General features: G+C 54.5%; 2 protein-coding genes across 6 annotated transcripts in view; one reads left to right on the plus strand and one right to left on the minus strand.

Annotated features, from left to right (window-relative positions):
• The first annotated feature begins 45 nt into the window (after positions 1-45).
• On the plus strand, positions 46-3,548 carry LOC113483854 (immunoglobulin superfamily containing leucine-rich repeat protein-like). Its single transcript, XM_026855822.1, has one exon. The coding sequence runs from the start codon at positions 866-868 to the stop codon at positions 2,228-2,230; it is 1,365 nt and encodes a 454-aa protein (XP_026711623.1). The 5' UTR covers positions 46-865; the 3' UTR covers positions 2,231-3,548.
• Positions 3,549-6,921: 3,373 nt separating this feature from the next.
• The window catches only part of STRA6 (stimulated by retinoic acid 6), a 16,427-nt gene continuing 340 nt past the window's right edge, over positions 6,922-23,008 (minus strand). The window contains exons 2-19 of one of the 5 annotated variants that reach the window (XM_026855800.1): positions 20,269-20,350; positions 18,380-18,724; positions 15,871-15,949; positions 15,374-15,459; positions 15,068-15,207; positions 14,734-14,900; positions 14,444-14,569; positions 13,527-13,594; positions 13,307-13,383; positions 12,541-12,602; positions 12,083-12,263; positions 11,116-11,191; positions 10,912-11,045; positions 9,565-9,682; positions 9,271-9,372; positions 8,268-8,431; positions 7,599-7,736; positions 6,922-7,260 (exon numbers count right to left, since the gene is read on the minus strand). In XM_026855800.1, coding sequence (XP_026711601.1) covers positions 7,082-7,260; positions 7,599-7,736; positions 8,268-8,431; positions 9,271-9,372; positions 9,565-9,682; positions 10,912-11,045; positions 11,116-11,191; positions 12,083-12,263; positions 12,541-12,602; positions 13,307-13,383; positions 13,527-13,594; positions 14,444-14,569; positions 14,734-14,900; positions 15,068-15,207; positions 15,374-15,459; positions 15,871-15,949; positions 18,380-18,504 — 2,022 coding nt within the window. In that variant the 5' untranslated portion in view covers positions 18,505-18,724; positions 20,269-20,350 and the 3' untranslated portion in view covers positions 6,922-7,081. Of the gene's footprint in view, positions 7,261-7,598; positions 7,737-8,267; positions 8,432-9,270; positions 9,373-9,564; positions 9,683-10,911; positions 11,046-11,115; positions 11,192-12,082; positions 12,264-12,540; positions 12,603-13,306; positions 13,384-13,526; positions 13,595-14,443; positions 14,570-14,733; positions 14,901-15,067; positions 15,208-15,373; positions 15,460-15,870; positions 15,950-18,379; positions 18,725-20,264; positions 20,351-23,008 lie in introns of those variants that run through there. The other 4 variants (XM_026855803.1, XM_026855799.1, XM_026855801.1 and 1 more) reach the window with 4 other exon arrangements.

The following is a 23,008-nucleotide window of genomic DNA, read 5'->3' on the forward strand; positions in this document are numbered from 1 at the left end:
CCCCCCCCCCAGACTGCTGAAATCTCACCCCTCCATCACCCTCAGAGCCTCGGGGCTCCTTCGCACCCCTTGAAACCCAGACTTGGGGTGGTCTATCCCTGCAGGACAGGACCCTTTGTGTCCCATTTTACGGCCCCCCCATTTATTGTGCAGGTCTTACTCAGCCTCTCCTTTACCAATAAACTATCTCCCCCCCCCCTTCTCTAAATGACAGGGTTGGAGACTGGCAGGAGCTGCAAAACTTGCCTACAAGGCAGAGACAAAGGGGTCTCGCTGCCAGCTCCTCGCAGAGCCGCAGTTAACCTCTTCCCTGGTGGGACACAGCTTCCATACACCGGGAAGCGAGTGTGCACAGTCCCCTTTGCAAGGCAAGAAGAAGGGGAGTAAGGAGTTAGCTCGGAAATATTTCCTCTAAAGACTTGCAGCAGCCAGGGACCCCACACTCTCTTGCTGAAAAAAACACACGAGAAGCTGTTTTTTTCCATGACATGGAAAAATATGGAGATGGGGGGTTGGTTTGAGGTCTGAAAGCGTGCTGAAAATCTGAACAACTTGATGGTTTTAGGGGAAGGCTGGTTGAGAAAGAGCTGTGGTTACTCTGTTTCTCCTAATTCCAGCCTCAGCAGGGTGAACTCTGAATCCCCAGCTCCCACTTTTCGTCCCAAAACCTGAGGAAACAGCATCCTGGGGTGTGATATTTCATCAAAGATCAAAGAGAGGCATTTTCTAGTGGAGGAAGGAGAGGGTTTAGGGGGAAGTTCCCCACTCACGTAGGTAATCAAAGGCATTTGGCAAGGAAATGCCTTCTTCAGATTAGGAAATATTTCAAACAGCCTTTTCCAGCTGAAGTGCTGGGGATAGTCACATGGATACTTTGCTCTTCTGCTACTTCCTCTTCATATTTGGCAAGAAAAGCAGATCCCCATCTCGACTAGACCTGTCCCTTTCATTGCCCCCATCTCTGTTCCCAGGAGGAAGGATGAGGCCCCTGCTCTGCTGCCTGGGGCTGGCCACGCTCCTGGGGCCCTGCCTGGCCTGTCCCAGCGCCTGCTCCTGCTCCACCAAGAAGAACGGGCGGCTGTTGGCCGAGTGCGCCTACAAGGATCTGCAGGAGGTACCCAAGGGGCTGTCCTCCAACGTGACCATCCTCACCTTGTCGGCCAACAGGATCAGCTGGTTGGGACAGGGCTCCTTTGCCGAGGTTCCCGAAGTGCAGTCGCTGTGGCTGGGCTACAACCAGATCGGGGTGGTGGAACCAGGGACTTTTGCCTTGTTGGTGCACCTGAAGAACCTGGACCTGAGTCACAACAAGATTGTGGATTTCCCCTGGCAGGACCTCCGTAACCTCAGTGGTCTGCAGATCCTGAAGATGAACAACAACCGCCTGGCTGGGCTGCCCTGGGATGCTTTCCGCTCCTTGAAGGACCTGCGCTCGCTCTGGCTCAATGACAATGAGTTGACCACCTTGGTCGAGGGCACCTTTGACAACCTGCCCTCCCTGTCCCAGCTACAGATCTTCAACAACCCCTTCAACTGCTCCTGCAAGGTTTTTTGGCTGAAGAAGTGGACTGAGAACACCTCTGTCTCCATCACCAAGGGGGGGTCTACCCTGTGTGTGGCTCCTGGCAGGCTGAAGGGCAGGGCAGTGACAGACATCCCTGACCACCACTGTGTTGCACCCTCCGTGCAGCTCACCTACCTCTCCAACTTGGACAACACCGTCATGTACGATGGCCTCACCCTGACTCTGCACTGCAGTGTGGCGGGCAGCCCTCCACCAGAGATCAGGTGGAAGATCCAGACCTCCAGCCGCCGTGTTGAGATCAATGGGCCCAATGTGGCACGGGATGGAAACGTCAAGCAGAGCCAAGAGCGCTTCTTGGTCTTCAAGAACGGCACCATGGCCATCCCCAACTTCAGCAAGGAGGATGAAGGCATCTACACCTGCCTCGCTGTCAATGACGTGGGCACACGGGATGTCTCGGTCAACGTGGCCTTGGCTGGGTCAGAGAATCCAGCTGAAGATCTGCTCCGAGATGACCCCCAAGCCAGTCACCTCGGGGGGCGGAGCTGCTACAAGGGTGATGAAATGGATCCCTCTGGTGCTGGAGAAAAGCTGGTGATCGTTTATCACATGCCAAGGGAGTCGAAGAGCAGGGCTGGAGGAGTGGTGCCCCAGGTCCACCTGGGGACCCTCCTGCTGTCTTTGGGCCTCGTGCTCTGCTGTTAAAGGGGGGAGAAGGAAACAGTGCCTCAGGGGTTCCCCCTCGTTCTGTAGCATTTATCTTCACGTAGTGCCATACCTTTGCTGAGCTTCTGGGAACTGCGGGCGGTCAGGAGTTAAAGGGGGCCAAGACTCAAGCCCAGGGCTCCGTTAGTTGAGAGCTTCAAACAAGCTCGGGTGATGTAGAGCTGATCCTCACTGTGCTGCCACTTTCCAGGCACCCAATTCTGCCACCTCCTGATTTATTTCCCTTCTGAGACCAAAGTGCAGCTGCAGGATAAGTCCACCCTCAACAGGGTGACCATCACCCATCCCCACAGCCCACCACCATGAGCCCTCCTCCACCCCCAGCAGCGAGCTGTGACCAGGGAGGGGATCTCTTGCAGAGAGGATCCCTCGGTCCAGCGGCACTAAAGATGACATCCCCGCTGTGACCAGCGCCCAGGCCCTTAGCTGGCCAGGTGCATCCTTCCTACCACCAACCTCATGTGAAGCACTAGGAGCAGAAGGAACAGTCTGAGAGTGAGGGAATAGCCTGGGCATGGGGTCCTGGGGTCCCAGTGCATGTGGCTCTGTGAGACAGAGATATAATGGTGCTTTGTAAACAGGATGGGTACAGTAGGATGTGTTGGATGGGGCCAGGGGCTTGGATCGGGCCATTTTGTGGAGCAGAAGAAGCTTTCTCACAGGCTTCATCCCTGCAGGAGCACAAAGGGCTTCCTCTGGCTGGGTGCTGGGAGCACCCAGGGTGCCTGCACCTTCCCTGCATGTTGCAGGATCAGGCCATGCCACCCTCAGTACCTATCTCATATGTAACACAGCTCTTTTTTTTCCCCCTTTCCCTTTCACCATGGAAGCCTGCGGTCCAAAATGCTTGGCTGGGCTGGACCCACCAAGCTGCACTGCTCCGGCTCTGACCCTGATGGGGAGGGATTGAGCCCAAAGAGACCAAAATAATCTCCCAGCTCTCCTCTCTGACGGGAAACTGAGCAGGGGCTGCATGATGGAGCCAGAGGAAGAAAGATTGGAAAAACCCAGATGACAGAGAGAAGCTGAACTGACCTATAAGCCATAGACACACTCCTTTAAGTGCTTTAGCATTCCCATGCGGGACATATATACCATTCCTGGCTGCCCCAGGGTGCTGGGAACCCCTTGTCTCATGGCGGGGGGCTGAGGATCTCCCCCACCCCAAGGCATGGGCGGTCCAGCTCTCATGTCTTCTGCCAGTGCTTGCCTGCTGGAGCTGGACAGACCCCTGCAGCCATCCTTGCTTTATAACCAAAGCTGTACAGACAGCAATAAATACCATTTTTTTAAACAATCTGGTGCATGCTGGCTCTGTGCACCCCCAAATCCCCCAGTCCCAACATCATCTGGGGTACCACAGCTCATCACCAACCCTCTTTGCTCAGGAGGCACCCCCTTTCCCCCCAGCTCCCCCAAAGCCCTCCCTGTGCTGTAACATTCCCCCATGATGACCCTGGAGGGAGGATGCATTTATAGGGTACTCAAAAATCCCCCCCCTCCCCCCACTGCTGACAGCAGATAAAGGGAGGCAGCAGTGGCAAAATCAGCTGAAAACAGCTGCCCCGGAGCCTCAGGTCCAACAAGCTCTCCAACCCCACGGTTCAGTGTCCAGCCAACTTGCAGAGTAAGGAAAGGGTCAGCCGAGGAGCTGCCATATGCCAACACTGTCCGGGTACGGTGCCAAGATCTCTGTGGGGTTCCCGAGGCAGAAGCAGTCAGCAGCTCCTTGCACGAACAGCCTTTGATGCTAACAAGCAGGCGCATATTTTTTCCATTACAGGCAGAATGGATGAAAAATATCACTGCCCCAATGAGAGTTTCGGTTTCATTTCGTAGGATGCAACTTTTTATCCCAGCTGGGGTCCTCTTTTCCCTGCCTGCCTGGGAATAGTGGGGTACAGGACCCTATTCCTGCAATCTCAGCTGGGAACAGGGTTTGGAGTCTGACATAAGGATAAAAGATAAGATTTAGGGTCTCAGCAGCCCTAAGTCTCTGGCCACATTACAGAGCTGCTGCTCCCCCCAGCTTTGCTGGTGCATGGCTGTTTTGTCACCAGAAAGGTAAATTCCTCTGTGTTAGCCAAGTTTACTCACAGCTTTTATGGCAAATTATTAGCAATATTAAGCATCACTCATTTATAACAAACAGGGCACCCTGCCACGTGGCTCCTGGGTTGGATGCTGCAGGTGGTATCGCACTTGGCATCACCATCGTGACCTACCATGGCCACCAGCCAGTGCAAGTCCTGGATGCCACAGCCCCCACCCATCAGCTCCTCTGTCCCTCGCATTTGCAAAGCCACAGCATGACCCAGATCTGAATTTCCATTCCCCACATGGGCAATTTTGCATTAAGGGCTGTTTTCAGATGGATTAGCATTGTGAACTACCTCACCATCATTTGGTAGAGAGGGCTGTGGATGCCAGAGCTATCCCATGGCCTTACCCATGGCCAGGGTTTAGAGGAGAGGTGAGAAGCCACCATGAAGAGGCTTGGTTCACCCCCAGGGCACCCTGTTTGTGTCAAAGAAAGGAAAGAAAACAAGCAAATCAATGAAGCCACCTCCTGCCTTCCTCTCAGGACTGTCATCTCTCATCTCAGCCCCAGCACGCCGCCTGCCAAGATATCTCCAGGAAGCCTCGGGCAGGGCTGTGTAAACAGATGCTGAAATCCAACTCCACCCATGGCCCAGAGTGGCCGAAGATTTGAGGGATTACCAAGGCTGCCTTCAAATCCCCAGTGCCTTGGTGGCTGGAGATGGGTTGGGATGGGCTGCAAAGGAAAAGCGCAGCCTTTGCCTTAAGGTATCGCTTCACCCAATACACACAGGGCACCCAGCACCCACCGGCATTGCATCTCTCCCGTGCTGAGTTGTGCAAACCCAAGCATGCTCACCACACAGCCGAGCTGAGAAAACAGCAGGAATTGCACCCTGGGCTCCCGCTGTCTTAAAAAGAGAACAACTCAGATCTGCCTCCGCTGTCACCCAGCTTGGTGACATTGTACTATGTGCCAGACAGCAATCAAATACGATTAAACCAGTGTTGGTTTAATCGTATTTGATTAGTGGGCAGTGGATGCGACAGGGTTTTGAGCATCCAAGCGTGCTGGATGGCTGTTGGGGCAGCACCTGCAGGCAGCAGATGAAGCAGGGAGCCCCCTCTCCTCACTGGCATAGAAAGGGAGGGGGTCAGGCTCCTGGGGAAAGGGATGGCTCCCACCCAGGGAGCTTCAATGTTGTGAGGAGGTGCCAGGACATTCCAGACAAACCCCAAAGCACAGGGCTCAGCCTCACTCACCCCCAAAGCACACCAATGGTGCTGCAAGCACCCCAGAAAGATGTCATGGGGTCCTTGAAAGCCTGCGAAGAGTAGGTCTGCCCCCCCAAGGAGATCCCTGGAGCAAGGGCCTCAAACACCATGGAGCAGAAGGGACAAAGCAGCAGCCCTGCTCTGTGCAGGAGGGGCTGCTAAGTCTCAAAAGTGCCAACTTTAGCAGGGCTGGGATGTTTGAGATTGTGTCAAGAAGAGTAAGGGGCTACTGGTACAACTTACCAAGAGCCCTGCCTGCAATCGCAGGGCTGAAGCCAGGCATCCTTCCAGCCACAAAAGGCAGGATTTTCAAGGGATGCACCATGGGAAGAGGTGATCCAGAAACACCTTGGACAACTACCTCTGGTGCTTTAGCCATAAAATGTCCCATTTCAATTCCCATCCTTCATAGAGGCTCTGGTTTAGGGGCCAAACTTTTTGATGGGAAAGCAAACTGATCAGCTTTGTGTTAAAATTTCCTTAAGGTGAGGCAGGGGGATCACAGATTCAATCCCATCACATCCAGGTCAAGCAGATCTACAGCAAAGCCTCTGCTCCACATGGTCAGAGCAAGGTCTGTCCCAACCATCACCCAGAGATACGACAGTCCTCATGTCCCTCCTGACAGGTTTAACTTCTTTGGGAATGGCCAAGAGACCAAGCACACCCTGAGCATAGGAATGAGGTATGTTATTTATTAACCTTCCTCTACTCGGCATGTCCAAGTGAGGTGGAAAACTGCTTTCTATGAATTCAAGCTCAGCTCACTTGAAGGGTCACCAGCCCTGGGGGAACTGCTGGCTTTAAACAAAACAAGAGGTGGCAGCAAGAGGCACCAGGGGGATGAAAGTTGCAGTGAGCAGAAAACAAATAGATCCACAACCTCACAGCCCAGAGCAGGAGCAGATGGGGATTTTAACCTTCACAAAATTGGGGGAAAAAAGTTCCACAGTTGGGTGTGGTGCCCAAAGGAACCCAGGATTAGACCTGAAAGAGAGAAGCTGCAGATGGAGTTGGAAGTGGGGACCTTCTCCACAGGGAGACCATGCTGAGATGCAGGTAGTTCCCCGTGCTCAATCTGTTTGAGGATCCCTCTACACACACAGACACACATCTCCTCCCTCTTTCCTTACTGCCCTGGTGCTGGGCACTTGGGCCTGCCTTGCCACATGTCAGATAGGCAACTGTTGAGAACTGGTGTGATCATTGCAGGAGTGCCTCCTAAGGTGTTTCTGAGATGCCTGAAGGGTTCAGCTTGGCTCATCAACCCCTTTCTGTCCGGGTCAGGCTTGGAGGTGGCCCATTTGTCTTCATCTCTGGACCTTGGTAGTGGCTCAGCATGGATGTAGAACTAAAATCCAGCCCCCGTAAATTCTGGAGAGGGACCAGAGGCTGGAGAGGGGCAAGAGGTGCCCAAAATTCCTGCAGTGCAGGAGGAGAGTCAATGGGAGACAGGGATGGGGTAGGACAAGTGTGTGTGGGAGGCAGAGAGAGGTGGGGGGGCTTCTCTGGAGGTCAGGGCTTGCAGGCGCTGAGCTGGGTGCCGTTGGCTGTGGGGTCGGAGAGGGCAGTTTTCCGGCAGGCAGTCAGAGAGGGGTTGTTGAGGAGCGTGTAGGCCAGCCACCAGCGGGCCCGGCTCTGCTTGAACCTGGTTCTGCTCAGAGGCACCTTCTTAGGCTGCATCAGCTGGATGCCTGAAAGGAGATGAGAAGGGAGGAACAACTTCAGCCCCAGCTTCTCCTTGCTGGAGTTGCCCAGACGCCATCTACACACTGGGGCAAAAGCAGAGGAGCCCCATCCTGCCCGTGCATGGGCAGAGGAATGAGAGAAGCTCCTGGGATGGAGATGATCACATACCAAGCAGAGATGGCATAAAAGTGGAAAGAGCATCAGAGCCACAACTGTCAATGGTCCCTTTACTGCAAGGCACCACCAGCATCTCTAGAGGAGCAGCAAACCCACAGAGCAGACCCTGATGCCCCTCCACGGTCATGGCCATGCATTCCCCCAGTTGGCAGTGGGAAGATCTCACCTTCTTCCACATTGCTGGCCTGGAGCCCTGGTGGCCCCTCTGGCCTGGTAAGCTGGAGAAGCATCAAGCAAAAAGCTTTCATCACCGGGTGGGACTGGCTGACCTCAATTTTCAGATAGTGGCAGTAAGCGTGGTAGCCTGGGGAAACACAACCCACAGTAAACACATGTGGTGGGGTCAGACTTCATGGTTCCCCACTCCCTCCTGCCCTGGAGTAAAGGGGAAGGTTATTTTCTGGACTCCATCTCTGCCCTGCAGAGCAGCTCTGCCTCCAGAGCTGGGCATGAGCTCTGCTCCCAAGATCCCAGCAGGAAAATCAGAGGAAAGGCTGAGCTCTCCTCCCTCCTGCCTTTAGCACAGGAGAGATGAGGGTCCGCTGCCTGTGGGAATGGGGTCTGGCCACTGGTGAAGCCCAAGGGACCCCATCAAGACATCACCTGCCCTTGGGAATGGATGGAAGAGCAGGACTAAGGGGGCATCAGGAGCCACTTGTCCCCATTGTCCCACCTGCCCATTTCTGAACAGAGAACGTGAGGACCTGAAGCCAACCTTGGACCTGACAGCTTCAGAGATGCAGAAGCCCCTGGCCATGTCCCCTGGGAGCTGCATGGTGAGAGGAGGGTGCCCATGCTCATGGAGGTGCTCAGAGGGACCTCCCCAGTGCCATACCCGGGTCAAAGGTCTCCACACCGCGGTTAAGCAGGCTGATGTCCAGCTGGCAGAAGTGGACAGCGTTATAAAGGCCAGAAATGACCATCCTCCACACTCCAGCCAGGACACCCACCAGGACATTGATAGGGAAGAGCAAGTAGGTGACTATGTAGAGAGCTCGCCTGCGGGTGGAGAAGGAGGAGTAAGGAACACAAATACCACGGGATGGGAAGCACGGCCCTTGCCTGCCAGAGAAATCTCATGCCAAAATAAGCCTCCCACCCTTCCCTCCCTCCTCAGCAGACACAGTCCCTGTTTGAGGTGTCTCCGTCCCATGGAGAGAAGCAAACACCCGTCAGGGCTCTTGGAGAGGAGACAGTCTGGTACGCCATTAGGACTTCATAGCTTGGCCTCCAGCACACATAGGGTCTCTTTTTCTCCTTGAAGACTTAGAAACCAGCCAAAGCATGAGTCTGGTGGCTTGGGATGGAGGACACCAGCTCCGGTAGAGGCCAGAAGAGCCTACAGCAGCCTCCCCATAATGCTAGGTGATGGCGGGGAGGTGGAATGATGGATGTGGTGGAAGTGCCTTGGCTGGACAGAGCAGGACACCTAGATCCATCTGTCACCCTGGTCTGCAGTATAAGGAGACAGCTTAGGCAGTGACACCATGTGTGAGTGAGGGACCACATCCACTAGCAGTGTCTGAACTGGCCCAGCTGATCCTGAGGGATCTGGGTTTCCTCTGAGGCTTGCAAATGGGGGTGGTGGAGCTGGGCACAGACCTCACCAGCCTCACCCCACTGAAATCAAGGCTGCAAATGGACCATGGCCCTCTAAAAAATCCTCTCTGGGAGCATAGAGCCACTTAAACCCCCCAAACCCACCCAGGCTTTCCCTCTTGAGCTTACAGCACAGAGGATGCCACGACATCAGGGGCATGTGTAAACCCAACACTGTCCCAGCATCCTGGACCTCAGGAGGGACACGTCTGCCCCAGAGTCCCCCAGTGTCCCCACACCTGTTGGTGAGCTCCTTCTGGAGGGAATGCTGCTCCAGGAACTGGTAGTGAGCTGCCAAATTTTGCACTATGACGGCAACAACCAGGGTCAGCCAGAAGGGCCTGGGTGGGAGGCAAGAGACAGGTTGGACACCAGGAGGGTCCCAAGCATGAGACACCACCCAAGGAAGCAGAAATGCCCAGTGAAGCTGAGAGAGCCCAGGATAGAGCCTCCCCTTGGCAGAGTACCCCAAAACACACCATGGACATGGTCACTTGGGTCTTCCATCCCTCCCTGAGGGCTGCAAGACTCACCACATGTTCTGAATGATTTTGAAGAGGTACATGTTTGTGCCAGACTGCAGTGGGATGATGACAAAGAAGGTAAATCCCACCGAGCAGATGAAGAATATCACTTGCTGGATGAGGAGACCTGTGAGGGAAGCACAGGGTGAGAAACCATGGCAGGAGAAGAGGGAGAAGTGGTTCTTGCTCTTTCTTTTATTCCCCAAACCCATGCTTGTTGCTGAACATATCTTTCATTTTAATCTCATAAAAATCCTGTGAGATCCTTACCTGCCTCCTCCATTCCAAACACGATGCTCTGCGTGGGATTTAATTACAAGTTCAGCCTTTCTTATCACTCCCCACATTATCCCCACTGAGAAAAGCCATCACTCGGGACTGCAACTATGATGCCTCATAAAAATCAGCCTGAGTCCTGATTTCTAATCATAAATCACACTGAGATTGTCAGTGGCTGTGTTTCCTTGTGCTTGAGCTTGTGTTTCACATCTGCTGCTTTGTTTTAATGACTTGAAACCCAAGATTTTAAAGCAGGAGGTAGATTCACGGCATCACAGTGGGATGCAGCCAGCTCTGTTAGGGGTGCACCAAGCACTGAGTGGCCAAAGGAAAGCTCCTCCTTGCTGACAAAGTTGTGCAAGGAGCTCCTGGGGTGCTCCCCAGCTCCTACCACCACACTATTCTCTTCAATCTGCCCGCAAAATGGGTCCACTTTCCTGAGGGATGGTCACTAACAGAGCTGGTGGTCCCCCTGTCCTTCCATCACACCCCTGGGCCCTCAGCTTGACTCTTCTGTGTAGCCTTGGCATGCCCATATGGTTGGGTGCTGCACATACATCACCACAAACACTGCTCAGAGTCACTTCACGTGAGGCAGAGAGGCCTTAAAATGTCTCCAAACCATGGTGGGGGTGAAGATTTCTACCTCCTTTGATGTCCTCCATCCACCCACAGGGTGGCCAGCCCTCCCAGTCAGGGAGACCCAGGCTGTGCTGGGGAAGACACAAAGCGAGGAGCACCCGAGATGTGAAGACCAGGACTGAAGGAGACAGACAGTCCTTTGCACGAGATGCTGTGGCAGCTTCTCAAATCAAAATATTTGATCTTGAGCCAAAACCAGTCATCATTTCCCCCCCCTCCCCCCTTTTTTTTTTTCTTCCCAACCATTTGGTGTTCAGCATGGTCCTTCCCACAGTAGGACAGATTGTGTTTGGGGAAAGAGGAACAAAAGCCTCGCAGCTGTCCCTTTGCAAAATGGGGCAAGAAAGGAGAAAGAGATACTTAAACCTGCAGTAGGCTCTGCAAGGTGGGGTTCCACCACCCATCCTCCCTGTCCCACCCCCCAACACCCTTTACCCAGGCAGGCAAAAGCCGTCTGGAAGGCAGCAAAACTCATCCAGCAGACGATGGCTTGTCGCGATGGGCGGAGGATATGGGCTTTGTAGAAAACATCCAGCACAGCCCCTTGGTAGAGCGCTTTCAAGTTGTTCCTGTGGAAAGAGATCCGCTGCATGCCAGCTCGGTGTTAAGGTCAAGGCCAGAGGAATGAGGACACCATACCTGTGCATCACCAGTGTCCTTAGGAGCATGGCGCAGGTCAGCAGGCAGCACAGCACCAGCGAGCAGATGTAGCAGACTGCGGAGGGGCAGGGGGAGATGGCTGGGTCAGGGCTGTGGTCAGGCTCAGCAATGAGATTTTGTTGTAAAATGTATCTCGGGACCATTGGGGCTGAGTTATGGGGCTGCATGGATGCACCTCCCCAACAGGGCACGGTGCCTCAGTTTCCATCCCTACCCCCTTTGTGACACAGGGATCTCCACCTCCCAGGCAGGCATGCACTGATGAGACAGTGAAAGGAAAGGGGAAAGACAAGCAGCCAGGGAAAAATACAAGCAGTTAGGCTAGCTCAGCACTGGAAAAATCACTGAGCAAGCTGTGATAAGCAGGCAGTGCGATGGAGAGAGCCTAGGAAGATGATGTCAGAAAAGGGGATGCTGGGGAGTGAAAGCAAAAGGAGGGAAGGAGGTCTCATAGAAGGGATGGAGATGTCAAGAAAACAAAGAGGATGAGAGGGTCTCAGTCACTCGGGAAAAACCATAAACCCCACCCCTTGGTGGTGCCCCAAGGTAGTGCCGTGGAGGGAGGGGGGCACCCCTGCCATCCCTGCACCCCTCCCATCCACAGCTTCCAATTATCCAGGGGGCCGGGGGCCATCTGCTTGATTCCAGCACATATGAAAGCCCACAGCCGAAGGGCAGCATCTGCAGCGCAGTACTGCCGGCTCTCCCTGTCTCACTGTCTTGGCACGTGGTGGCTGCTCGGAGATGCTTGGCACAGCACCAGGCTTACGCAGCTGCCTTTCATGTCTGCACGGCTGCGGCTTTGGAAGCTGTTTTTTAAATCCCCCTGGAAGCTGCCCCATCACCAACCGTTTCCTGGACCATTCTCTTGGTTACAAATCCCTCTGACAAGTTCTGAAAACCTCCAAAAATCACCTATAGATGCATGACCTGGTTGGGAACCCACCTTCCAGTGACCACAGGTAGTACTTAACAGTGTTGAGCTCCTTCTCCATGTCACCCGGGACAGCCGGGCTCTCCGAGGGCACCAAGCCAAACTGGACCAACAACACCACAACATCCTTTGTCATTCCCGCCCTCACGATCTGGATGGTGGGGACGACAGCTACCAGGAGCAGCAAGGCAACCTGAGAGGGAGTGGTGCCATGTGAGCCCCAGGTCACCGCATCCCATCATCTTAGCTTAGCTGAGCCATCATCTTAGCTTAAAGACTTAAGGCTAGCTGAGCTCTGGTAGCACATGGCCAGTTGCCGCTGCTCAGCCAAGGGGTGGTTAATACCTTGAGGCACGCTAATACCATCCCCATAGCCAAAATTGTGGCATGGCAATGACCTCTGGGCTCCTCTGCCCTGCCTCAAGGAGGCAGGAAGGGAGCTCTGCTTGGCATTTAACCATCAGCATCACCTGGTAGACAGCAATCACGGCCATCGTTATGGACAGGACAAGCTTCAGTGGGATCTGGAAACCTGTAAGGCAGAATCAGAGGGGTGTATTGGAGAGGAGCTGGGATGTGGGATCACACAGGAAGAGAGGAGCAGGCTGTAGGTCCACTCAACCCAGCAGCTAAAGCAAACACTCTGAGGAGTGCACTGGAACAGTGCAGTCAAATATTGACTGGGATTTCCACAGGGAAATCCTGCAAGGATGTATAGCTGAGAGCAGTTTCTCTGTGCTTTGCCTGGAGGGGTTTTCTTCCTGTTGATCTTCCTTTCCTGCAGGCCTGTGCCCGCAGCACTAAGCCCAGCAGCCAGGTGCCTGCTGCGTGGGGAGCCCCATCCCTTGGGGTGCTGCCTCCCAGGACAGCCCCTGGTTCTTCCATGGGCTGGGGGGACAGGGGTAGTTCCCCATTCCTGGGCTGTTAGGGGTTTTAGTCCCTTATCGTAGCCCTATCAAGCATCAGGCTATAATACTAAAACAACCCATGCCTGAACCTCGCTGCCTCAGCCCACCCATGCCCCCATGGTGGGGGGGGTCAGCTCCCCACCCCAAACCACAACAGTTTGTGCAAAGCCAAGGCATCACACGTGCGGCGGACGGCAGCTGCTGCAGCACAGATTCTTTGGGGAAGGAGCCAAGAAAGGCATTTGCTCTCTCCGGGGAGGGGGAGGCAGCGTGTTTGCCAAGCTGCTGCTGCGGCCAAGAGCACAGCCTGCACACGCCCACAGCCCACCTTCCTCAGGAGCGTAGATGTAGGAGCGTAAATACATATGGACCCTTGATAGGAGGCTCTCTTCTATCTTCGCGGAGCTGGAGGATGAAGGAGAGGGTGAAAAGCATGTCCCTCAGGAGCAGGGATGCTCTCTGCCCCTGTTGCAGGCAGCAGAGAGCCAGAGAGGGCTGGCTCAAGTGCGTGCTGACCAGGCAGAGCCACGGGAAAATGTTGGCCTTACCTTCCCTTCCGAGGGCGTTTGGACAGGATAGCCTTTAGGTACTTCTTGTAATAACCTCTCCCTGTAACCTTAAGGAAAACAACATTAAGTTGCCTGATTTGTGCACAGGGACACTCTCAGGCACTCAGGAGAGGTGACTCTGCCTTTTGGTGGGGGGAAGAGCACCTGCAGCCCACCCGGCAGCCATCTCCTTGCTCTGCTACCCCTCCCTGGCCACCCACCATCACCAGTACAATGCCCTGCAGAACCCTCCATTCCGGATGAAGGTGACGTGTTCCCAGCCCTTGTTTGGATAACAAATGTGTTACAGTGATGTTGGCAGCAAATCTTCAGCCACTACAAAGGTGGAAATAAATATGCCTTGTTCCCGTCAAGAAAACAGCCCAAAACCAGTCACGCTGGTAGGACAGCTGAGAACCCTCATTCCCATCAGCCAGCTCCCAGCAAGCGCCTGGGGGTCACTTCAGTCCATGCCTGGGCTGACTGCTTTTTTTTGAAGTAGGTTTTTCCTCCTCTCTTCCCAACAAAGCCTTGGCATTTCCCAAAAGGCCAAGGATTATCCAGCCTGGGAGGAAAACAAGGCAACCCCAGTCCTGGCCTGAACGAGATGCATTGATGCCTTAAGCCTCTTGTAATAAGGAGTTTACTCTAAAGATGGATTTTTCACTCCCTCTTCAAATCCAGCGAGATAAACAGAGCTGCGTCCCATGCCATCAGAGGAACAGAGGGGAGGCAGTTCCTGGTGTTGGAGCAAAGTGGGGAACACACGCCCTGGGAGCACCCCAGTTTTCCTGTTCCCCAAGGCAGACAGATGGGCTGTGGGGCACAAGAGCTCCCAAAGCCATGCAAGTCCATCAAGGGGTTCTCCCATGCTACCCACTACCCCCACCACGAGTCACTCCGTGGATTTTCATTACCTCCTTACTCAAAGTCTCCTCCTGCCCGGTGAAGCTCCTGATGAGCAGGGCTGGATACCAAAGGCTTAAGAGCACAAGGCAGAGGATGATGGGGATGTAAGAGAGCATGGAGTAGTACCTGTATATCTGGGGAGAAGCAGAGATGTCACACGCCACACCATCCCAGCCTGGGGGCCTAGTCCTGGGTGGCTGACACCTTAATGTCACTTTGGGGGGGTGATGAGAAAGCCACCCCCAACCCTGGGCCACACCAGCCTCCCTGCTCCTTCCCCAGATAGTGGGACACATACCTTTGGAGACTGGGGACAATCCACCTTCTGCCAGACGTGGACCACGCAGTGGCACCAGGAGAGCAGGCAGCCCACGAGGTAGCTGATCCTGTGCCCCACAGTGGCACAGGCAAGCAGGGGATAGTAGAAGGCAGGGTAGTAGAGCAAAGCCAGGATCTTCCAGTACTCTAAGTGGGATGATGAGAAGAGCAAAGGGAGAGCAAAACAGGCAAGAGAAGGCAGCACTCTCAGTATGGACCAGGGTGAACAGGACGCTCAGGGCGCCACCAAAGCTGCATGCCCCCTGGGTGGGGCAGAGTGTGGTGCCCACAGGCCAGGAGGGTGCTGGTCTTACCCCGGGTGCTCTGAGAGGAGTGGGCAACGAGTGGCAGAGGGTCCTTGTCCAAGATCAGCACACACAGGGAGGAGAACAGGATGCCAAACACTGCAGCCACCAGCCCTTGGTTGCCTTCCTCTTCCAGAAAGTTGGCTGGGCTGCAAGCCAAGAAAGGAATGAGCCTGATACCAGATCATGGGCACTCTGTCCCCATCATCCTCTGCCCCAGAGCTGGTTTATCCCATGCTGCACATCAGCATCCCTCCACCCACTTGGCTGCAGGGTGACAGGGACCCTGGTGACCAGGGTGCAGTGCCAGGGTACCTGAGCAGTCCTGGGACACCGTTCCAGCAGCTCCGGTGGAGACGCCTGCGTTTCACCAGCAAGGACAAGCCCACAAGCACCGCCAGCTGCCAGAAACACAATCAATGGAGCAATAAATACATGGCAGGGAGGCCTGGGGAGGGGGCCTCGGACATACTGCTATGTGCTGGGACCCTCCATGGAGACACTACCTCCACCGAACAACCTAAATCCAGCCATGGCTGAAGCAGGGACAGGCAATTCTCAGCCTGCTCGGATGAGTTATGAGCTCTAAACACCTTAGAGTGACCATGGTGGAAAAAATAAATCAATGCCTTCCATTAACTACAGACATGAAACAAAGTCTGGAAATGTGCAAGTTCCTTGTTAGAGCATCCCAGCTCAAACCAAGAACCCAGACCTGCTATATGGGAGTAGATGGGCATTACTCAAGCTTGGGACAGAAAATACAACATTGGAACAGATAACCTACCTCATGGGACTCGGTAGATACTTACAGAGACGGGTGCCATGCAGATGTGATATAGTCTGGGAGAAATGGTGGGGTCACAGTCTGGGATTACGCTGGAAAGCATGCTAGAAAGAGAGGGGGAAAAGAAATCATGCATGGTGGTATTCAGTCACAAAAAGGCAAAGCAAAGATGCCACGTACATGAAGGTTTTGGTCTGATGCTGAGAAGGGCCAAACCCCTGAAGAGCTGGGTTACACAACTGTCAATAACCAGGGATGAAGTCACCCTCATGAGAGGACTTTATGATCAAGCAAGAGAGATAAGAGCCAGGAGTGGCCCTGAGCTGATCCCTACAGGGTCTGGGCGACCTCCCTGCATGTACAGGGATGCCAAAGCTGAACAGGAGATCAACGAGGAAGGATGAGGCCGCCCTTTAGCTCTTTTACACGCATATCTGCTCTGGCTCTGTCTTTTCAAGGGAGGCAGCCTGCAAAGCAGCAGTTCTCCTTGCTGCCTAAGGCACTCACTTATTAAATGACACCTGGGAGGCTGAAGACCCCTTGTAGGGTGTTTCAACACCTTTCCCATGCCCCCGTGAAGGCACCAGACCCAGAGCTGGGGGGACAGCAGAGGTGATGGCCGCCCAGGGTCCCAGAGCTGCATCCCCCACAAGACAAGGTCAGCCGAGCAGGCATGCCAGGATTTGCTTTATTTATTCACTCTCTGGCCTCCATTACATCCCTTAATCTCTGCTTTGCTGCAGTCCTCCTCCTCTCCCCAAGGTCAGGCATAATTGTGCCCAGCCACCTTTACCCAACAACGGGCAGCAAATCCCTGCGCTGGGGAGCTGAACACCCTGAGCCTCATAACTCAGAGAGGGGGAGCCCCTTGAGCCCCGTAACTCATGGAGGGGGACCCCACACAAGCCCTCATGCCCTCCTAGACCCTGCAGTGCCAGTGGGGTGGGCAGAGACAGGAGACCAGCTGCAGAACTCCCATGAGCAAGGCTGCAGAGAAAGGTCTGATAATGAAATTAGGATTTCTCGGACATCATATGTCCAAGGCTGTCACCAGCCTGCCAGAAAAGGCTTTAGAGGACCAGCTGCCATTAGCAAAGCTCTGATTTTTTGCCTTTCATTCTCTGCCAGCAGCTGGCCTTGGGTAGACCAGAAAATTCCTGCTGTCCAAAGATATCCAGGCTCTGGAGATCCAGGGCACCCGCCTGCAAGATTGGGAGCACAGGGATACCAAAACCCTTTTTGGTATCAACCAGTGTTCAGCATCTAAATCCTGAGCATCCACCAGCTGTCGGATGGGAACCCCGCCCCCGCCCCAGTGCTGCCTCCATCCCTTCACTGACCATGGCTTGCTGCAAAGGAAGACACCCAGAAAATACCCCAAAGGTTTCTAGCAGAGGTGTGGGTCACGCAGATGGGGTTTTGCCTGGGGAAACAGGGACTGGGCAAGGAGATTTCAAAGGCTGTTTCACAATGCAGAAGGTTAAGGACAAGGAGGAACTCTTTGGGCTGGTCACCTCTGGGATCTCCTCTGGCTTGCCTTCAGGATTAGGTGTCAGTCAACTGAGTGGTGTAAAACCCACTTGCAGAGGACTAAGTCAACAGAAGGACAATAGATGCTGATAGGTGGGCCTTGGGATGCTCAACTTCATGCTTTGTGGAACACCTTGGATAAGTTGCCCTGCTGCTCCATGCCTCAGTTTCCCCTCCCTATAGCACTTCTCTTGTCCTTGGGAAGGGCACTCAGCTAGGAGGGCATGAAGTGCTGGGTCCTTCCTGCAAGGTTGGGCCCTGGGACCCCATCTCCAGGGCAAACACAGCACTGGTCTTAGAAGTACGTTCAGTTAAAGAGCAGATCATCATGGATGGAGAGGGATAGGCTTTACCAGACCCACTGATACACCAATGGGGGTGTGCAGGGGAGCGGAGGAAGACATCCATGCAAATCCAGCCCTATTTTGCAGGTAGAAAACCTGTTCAGAGTGGCCATGCCATGCAGGGACCCATCCAAGCATCCTAGCCCTGCTTCCCTGCCAGTAGATCGGGGTGTGCTGATAACTCTCTCCACCCCTAGCCAAAATCTGCACAGCTGCTTGTGTAGAGCTGGGGTAGGATTAAGGCAGCAGACTGATTTGCAAGGCTGTGTCGTGAGGATATCTTCAAACCCAGAAACATGGAGCCAGCAAAGGCTCTGGGAGCTTCAGAGGGGTCAGGGCAGAAGGTTAACACCATGCACTTGACCTTGCACTTGGGGAAAAGAGCAAAAGGGAGCGTAACTAGCAGAGATGCCTGCTGCAGGATTTACCCCAGTTCTTTCCAGAAGCACCCTAAAGAAATGTAGCATTTTTAGGGGGCCAAAACAATGCTTTTTAACCACCTCCCATTCACCCAAAAATAAATACTGGCTCTGCTGCTCAGGGGATGTTGGTCTACAGAAAGGGGATAGAGCAGCCAGACAGGAGTCTGACAGCTGCCCAGGGTGACCCCAGCAGGGACAGGGGGACACCTGGCATCCACTAGCAGGGCTGGACACTTACTCATCCTGCGGCGTGTCTGGTTCCATGGTTTCATAGATGTACCAGTCAGAAACAAGGTCATCAGTGCCACCAAAGCCGTTGTCCAGCGGAGCATCATGCATCCCACCAGAGCTGTTGGCTGCCATGGCTGATCCTTCTTCCCTCTGTCAGCTGGAGAGAGATGGCAAGAGGCAGCTGGAGGCAAAAAGCAATTGGATTTTCCCAGTGTGAGTCCTCCCAGGTTCTTGGAAATGCAGGGATGGAGGTGTTGAGCTGAGAGGCTTTATCTTCTCAGGTCACCCCAGCAGCCGGTGGGGACCAGGTGCTTTCAAAATCCAGCTGTGACTCCAAGGATCCAGCTTTTATCTGGACAGGGAGGGAGGGAGAAGGGAAGAAACCCCCCTTGCCTCACAGCCCGAGTGCTCAGGGCACACCTAATCATCCCCCAGCCGCTCCCTGCCCGCTGCGGGATGCTGATAGACGCGGAGCCTTTGTTTGGGTTGTTTAACAGCTTTCACGCCAATGACTCAAAAACCAGCGCAAGGGTCAAGTTTTGGGCTTGACACACGGGCTGGCTGGCAAAGCAGGGATGAGATCGCACTGTGGCTGGGGAGTCCATGACCCATGTCCCTGATGTTCCTCTGTGCTACCAGATGCCCCACACAGCATCCACCTCCCCCAGCCCCGTGAGGAAACCACAGCCCCTCTCCCTTTGTAGCAATAAAAATGAAGAGGGATTTGCTGTGGTGCCAGACCCAACAAGTTCTTGTTTCTCCTTCTCCCCATTATTTTTTGATGACTTTGGCCCAGACAGCCCCACACCCTCCGCTTCTGTCCCAGAACTACATCGCACAAGTGCTTCATCTACAATCACTATCAGAAAGGGAGTGCCCAAAGACGTCCCCAGATACCAGGCAGCAATGTTCAGCCTCCAAGACCCAGGAACCAGCCAAGGACCCGGGGACACTTCACCCATCAGCTCGGGGATGTCACCAAACCCCCCAGAGCTGCTCGGTGGCTCAGAGGGGATGGGTAGGAGATGGGTAACTGAGTCAGCAGTTTTTCTCCAGGCTGCTGTTTGTACAGCTGGGACCATGATTGATATAACACATCAGCTTCAAAGAGATTCCCCAAATCAGGGCTATGGCCCTGCAGGCAGCCCCATCTCTGGACAGACAAGTGGAATTTGCCACCATGGCCACATTGCCCCATGGCCTCACGCTCCACTGGGTATCGCCTTCCCAGCCAGGGTTTGGGTATCCTCCAGAGACTCCCTGTAGATCAGGACATGAGGCCTGGGACCTTCATCTCCCTTTCCAGAGGACCAAAACACAACTAGAAAGCAGGTCCCCCTCCACCCCAGCATTTGGTCCACATCAGGGTGCCACCACCATCCTGCTCCCCACCAGCACAGGCTGCAACAGAGGAAGGATAGAGCCCACCAACCCCAGGCAAGCATCTAACTCAGACAGACCCCATACCCCATCCTCCACCCACCCAGTGCAACCCAGCCTCAAGGCATCGACTCTCCAGCCATCCCTTGGTCTCGCCTGTGAGGGGAAGCTGCTCTGACCTCACCTCCCAGGAATGTAACACTCCGTAAAAAGGTAGAAGGAGCCTGTAAAGTTCATGGCAGTGCACACACATCTGCAAGCCCACTTCCCCTCCCATAGGGTCACCGAAGGCTGGGAGGGCTTGAAAGTTGGGGCTGGGGTTTGGGCAGGTAGAGCGAGCCACACCAGCCTTGGCATGGGGCAGCATCCTTCTGGGGATGCTCTTTCCCCCAGAAAGCAGCATTTGCATGGAGGACCTGCTCCAAAAGCCACTGTGGGATTTCCTGTGCCGCCCTCACCTCCCTGGGAGCCACCCAAAGAAGGGCAACCGGCAGAAAGCAAGATCTACCTACCCACCAGCTCAGCCAGGCAGCATTTTATGATCCACCTCTGAACGAGCCAGCAGATGCCACCTTGCCAATGCCCTGATTTGCAGCTGCTTGGGGACACGGCGGCCACAGAAAAGCAGGAAGGAAAGGAGAGAAACGCTCAGTGAGAGGCACGGTTCACAAAGACATCAGGTAACTCCACCGGGCAAGCCACAGCCTGAATCTGCTCTGGGCTGCAACATTGCAAGACCAAGCTGACAAGCTCCCTGGGTGGTGTGTCAGCTCCCTTCCAGCACATCCTTGCTTGGAAGATCATGCACACCTGGACCCTGTCTCTGGCTGGGTATGGGACCAAGGTGGGTTAACACTGTCCCAGCACCAGGTCATCTTCAAGTCCTCCAGCCCAGCCTGCTCATCTTCATGAGATGGATGCTGTGCCACTCCAGGGGAAGGTCTCCTCTTGTGGTCCACCGAGCAGGGTGGCAACATCTTGGTCACCATTCATGAACAGTCTGGAGAAATCAGGTGCTTCAGAGCCTCCAACCCATCTGCTGGGCAGCACAAGGCTGAATGAGTGATGGTGTGACATGGGGACACCCAAGCCTGCACCCAGTGGGTCTCTTATCGCCCTGGCCAACAGGGCTGGTGCTGTGCTGGAGGAGAGATCCCGCTGGGGATGGGCATTTCAGCAGGGGCGAAGAGTGCAATGAAGGTCTTCAGCCTCACAGCGGCACAGGGAAGAGTTAACCCCCCTGTTCCTGTGCAGGCTGCAAATCCCAGTGTCCCGGAAGAGGAGGAGGAGGAGATGCAGGTGTGCCAAAACCTCAGCAGGATCCGCATCCCCAGCCAGGGCCAGGCCAGCGCTCTCCACCCTGCTCGGCGGGCGCTGGCTCCTCTGTCTGGGGCCAAGCCAGGAGCTCGCTGGCTTTGCAGCCCCTCAGTGCCCTGGGTTTCCCCGAAACCTGATCTCTTTGCTCTCCTCATAACCTCTGCCGGAACAGGCTGGGCCTTTGATCGCAGCAGCCTCGCCTGAGATTGATGGGTTCAATAAAGCTCCTTCATATTCTTAATTTCCCACTATCCATCACTCTCTGGGGAGCTTTTGCATCCCACGACTATGAATTAAACTTGGGGGGGGGGGGCAGGGAGGAAGAAGAGGGGAGCCATAAGGGAATTAAACCCCCCTCCCCTCCTCCCATCCAGCCTAATGGTGATGCCTTGTGTACAGCTTTTAATAAAAATGATAAAGATCTCATTTCACAATTGTTCAGGGAGCCCCTGGGCTGGGGGGGTAGGGGGGGAAGAGTTGTTTAATTGAGATCTCCTCTAATTCAATTGCCATTTTCAAGCCTCACTGGTGGCTGCTGGGCTGGTCTCTGCAAAGCCAGGTGGCACAGAGATGGCTTTGGAGGACATCAAAGAAAGGATGACCTTCCCAAATGTGGATTTAGCAGCTTCAGTTGATGCTCAGAGAGGTCTCACCTCATCACAAGCCGAGCCAGCCAACTTCAGCCCCAAAGTCCACCAAACTCAGTGTCCCAGCCCTAAAATGAGATGAAAAATGTTGGTTTGCAGCCACTTGTGCTCAGCTAGGAAGGTGCTAGCTAGTCCCATCCCTTTCCTTCACCTCTCACTTCAGAGCCCTCCGAGCACCAAAGATGCCCTGGGCAGCCCTTGCCCAGAGCTTTTTGAAAACTTCAAACAGCTTTCTGGAAAAGCAGAGCTGTCCCTAAGTTCCCCAAACTCAAGTGCTGAGGAGCCCACACACACCCTGGACCACCCAGCCAGAGGCTGGGACCTCTGGGAAGTCACTGCTCACCCTTCCCCTGGGACAGCCTCAGCCCCAGGGGACTGAGCATGCTGAACTCATTGCACTGATGAGGGAAGCCTGGTGGCTGGTGAACTCACAACCCACCAGTCTCCTCATCCTCTCAGGAAAGCCCCTGCCCGGGCAGGGAAAAGTCCGGAGTAAGATTTTCATCCCGCTCAGCCATCTCTTTCTGACAGCCTTTTCCTTCCTCCTCCCAGCCCAGACATGGTGAGGCCACTACTCATCCGATCCAACCCCCACTCTCCCCAAGCCCCTCCTGCACCCCGACCTCCACCACCTCGGGGAGAGCTGCGGAGCTGCTCCAGCTCTTCACAAACCCTTTCCTCTGCAGAGCTGGAGCCTGCAGATAATAAATCCATCACAAAGATCATAAACACCCTCACCAGAAAGCCGAAGAAGCCCCTTTTGCTTTTAAAGCAAAGGCAGCTTTAACATTCAAGCCAAGGAGGCGGTTTAAGGTTATTTTTAGGCTCCTGACCTCCCCCTCTTCATTCCGAAGCAAAGGCAGCAGCACCTGCTGCACACGAAGTCCCCCCACAAGCCAGGGAAGAGGAAAAGTCAGGAGTTTGCAGGATCACACCAAAACCCACTGACGAAGTCATCTGCGGGTGTGGAAAGCAGCACTGAGGGGTTCAGGGCAAAGCACCCTATAACCTCTGCTCCCAAGATGCTGGGAGCAGGGAGCGAGCATCTCCCATGAAAAGCCCCCTCCGGGACTGCTTCTCAAGGAGGAGATGAAATTACTGCTTAAGGGCAGAGCTGGGATTTGGGGGGGCTCCTGCACCCCCAGAGCAGGATTTGTCCCACCATAAGCAAACAAGCTGCAGATTGAAGCTTGTTTTTACAACCTGGATCAACTCTGCAGGTTCATTAAGCCCAGTTTCCCCCATGACACCAAGGTTTGCAAGAAGCAACAATAAAAAGGGGGGGGGGGGGG

This window comes from Athene cunicularia (genome assembly GCF_003259725.1).
Source record: "Athene cunicularia isolate RWA chromosome 10 unlocalized genomic scaffold, athCun1 chr10_part1, whole genome shotgun sequence".
NCBI lineage: Eukaryota > Metazoa > Chordata > Aves > Strigiformes > Strigidae > Athene > Athene cunicularia.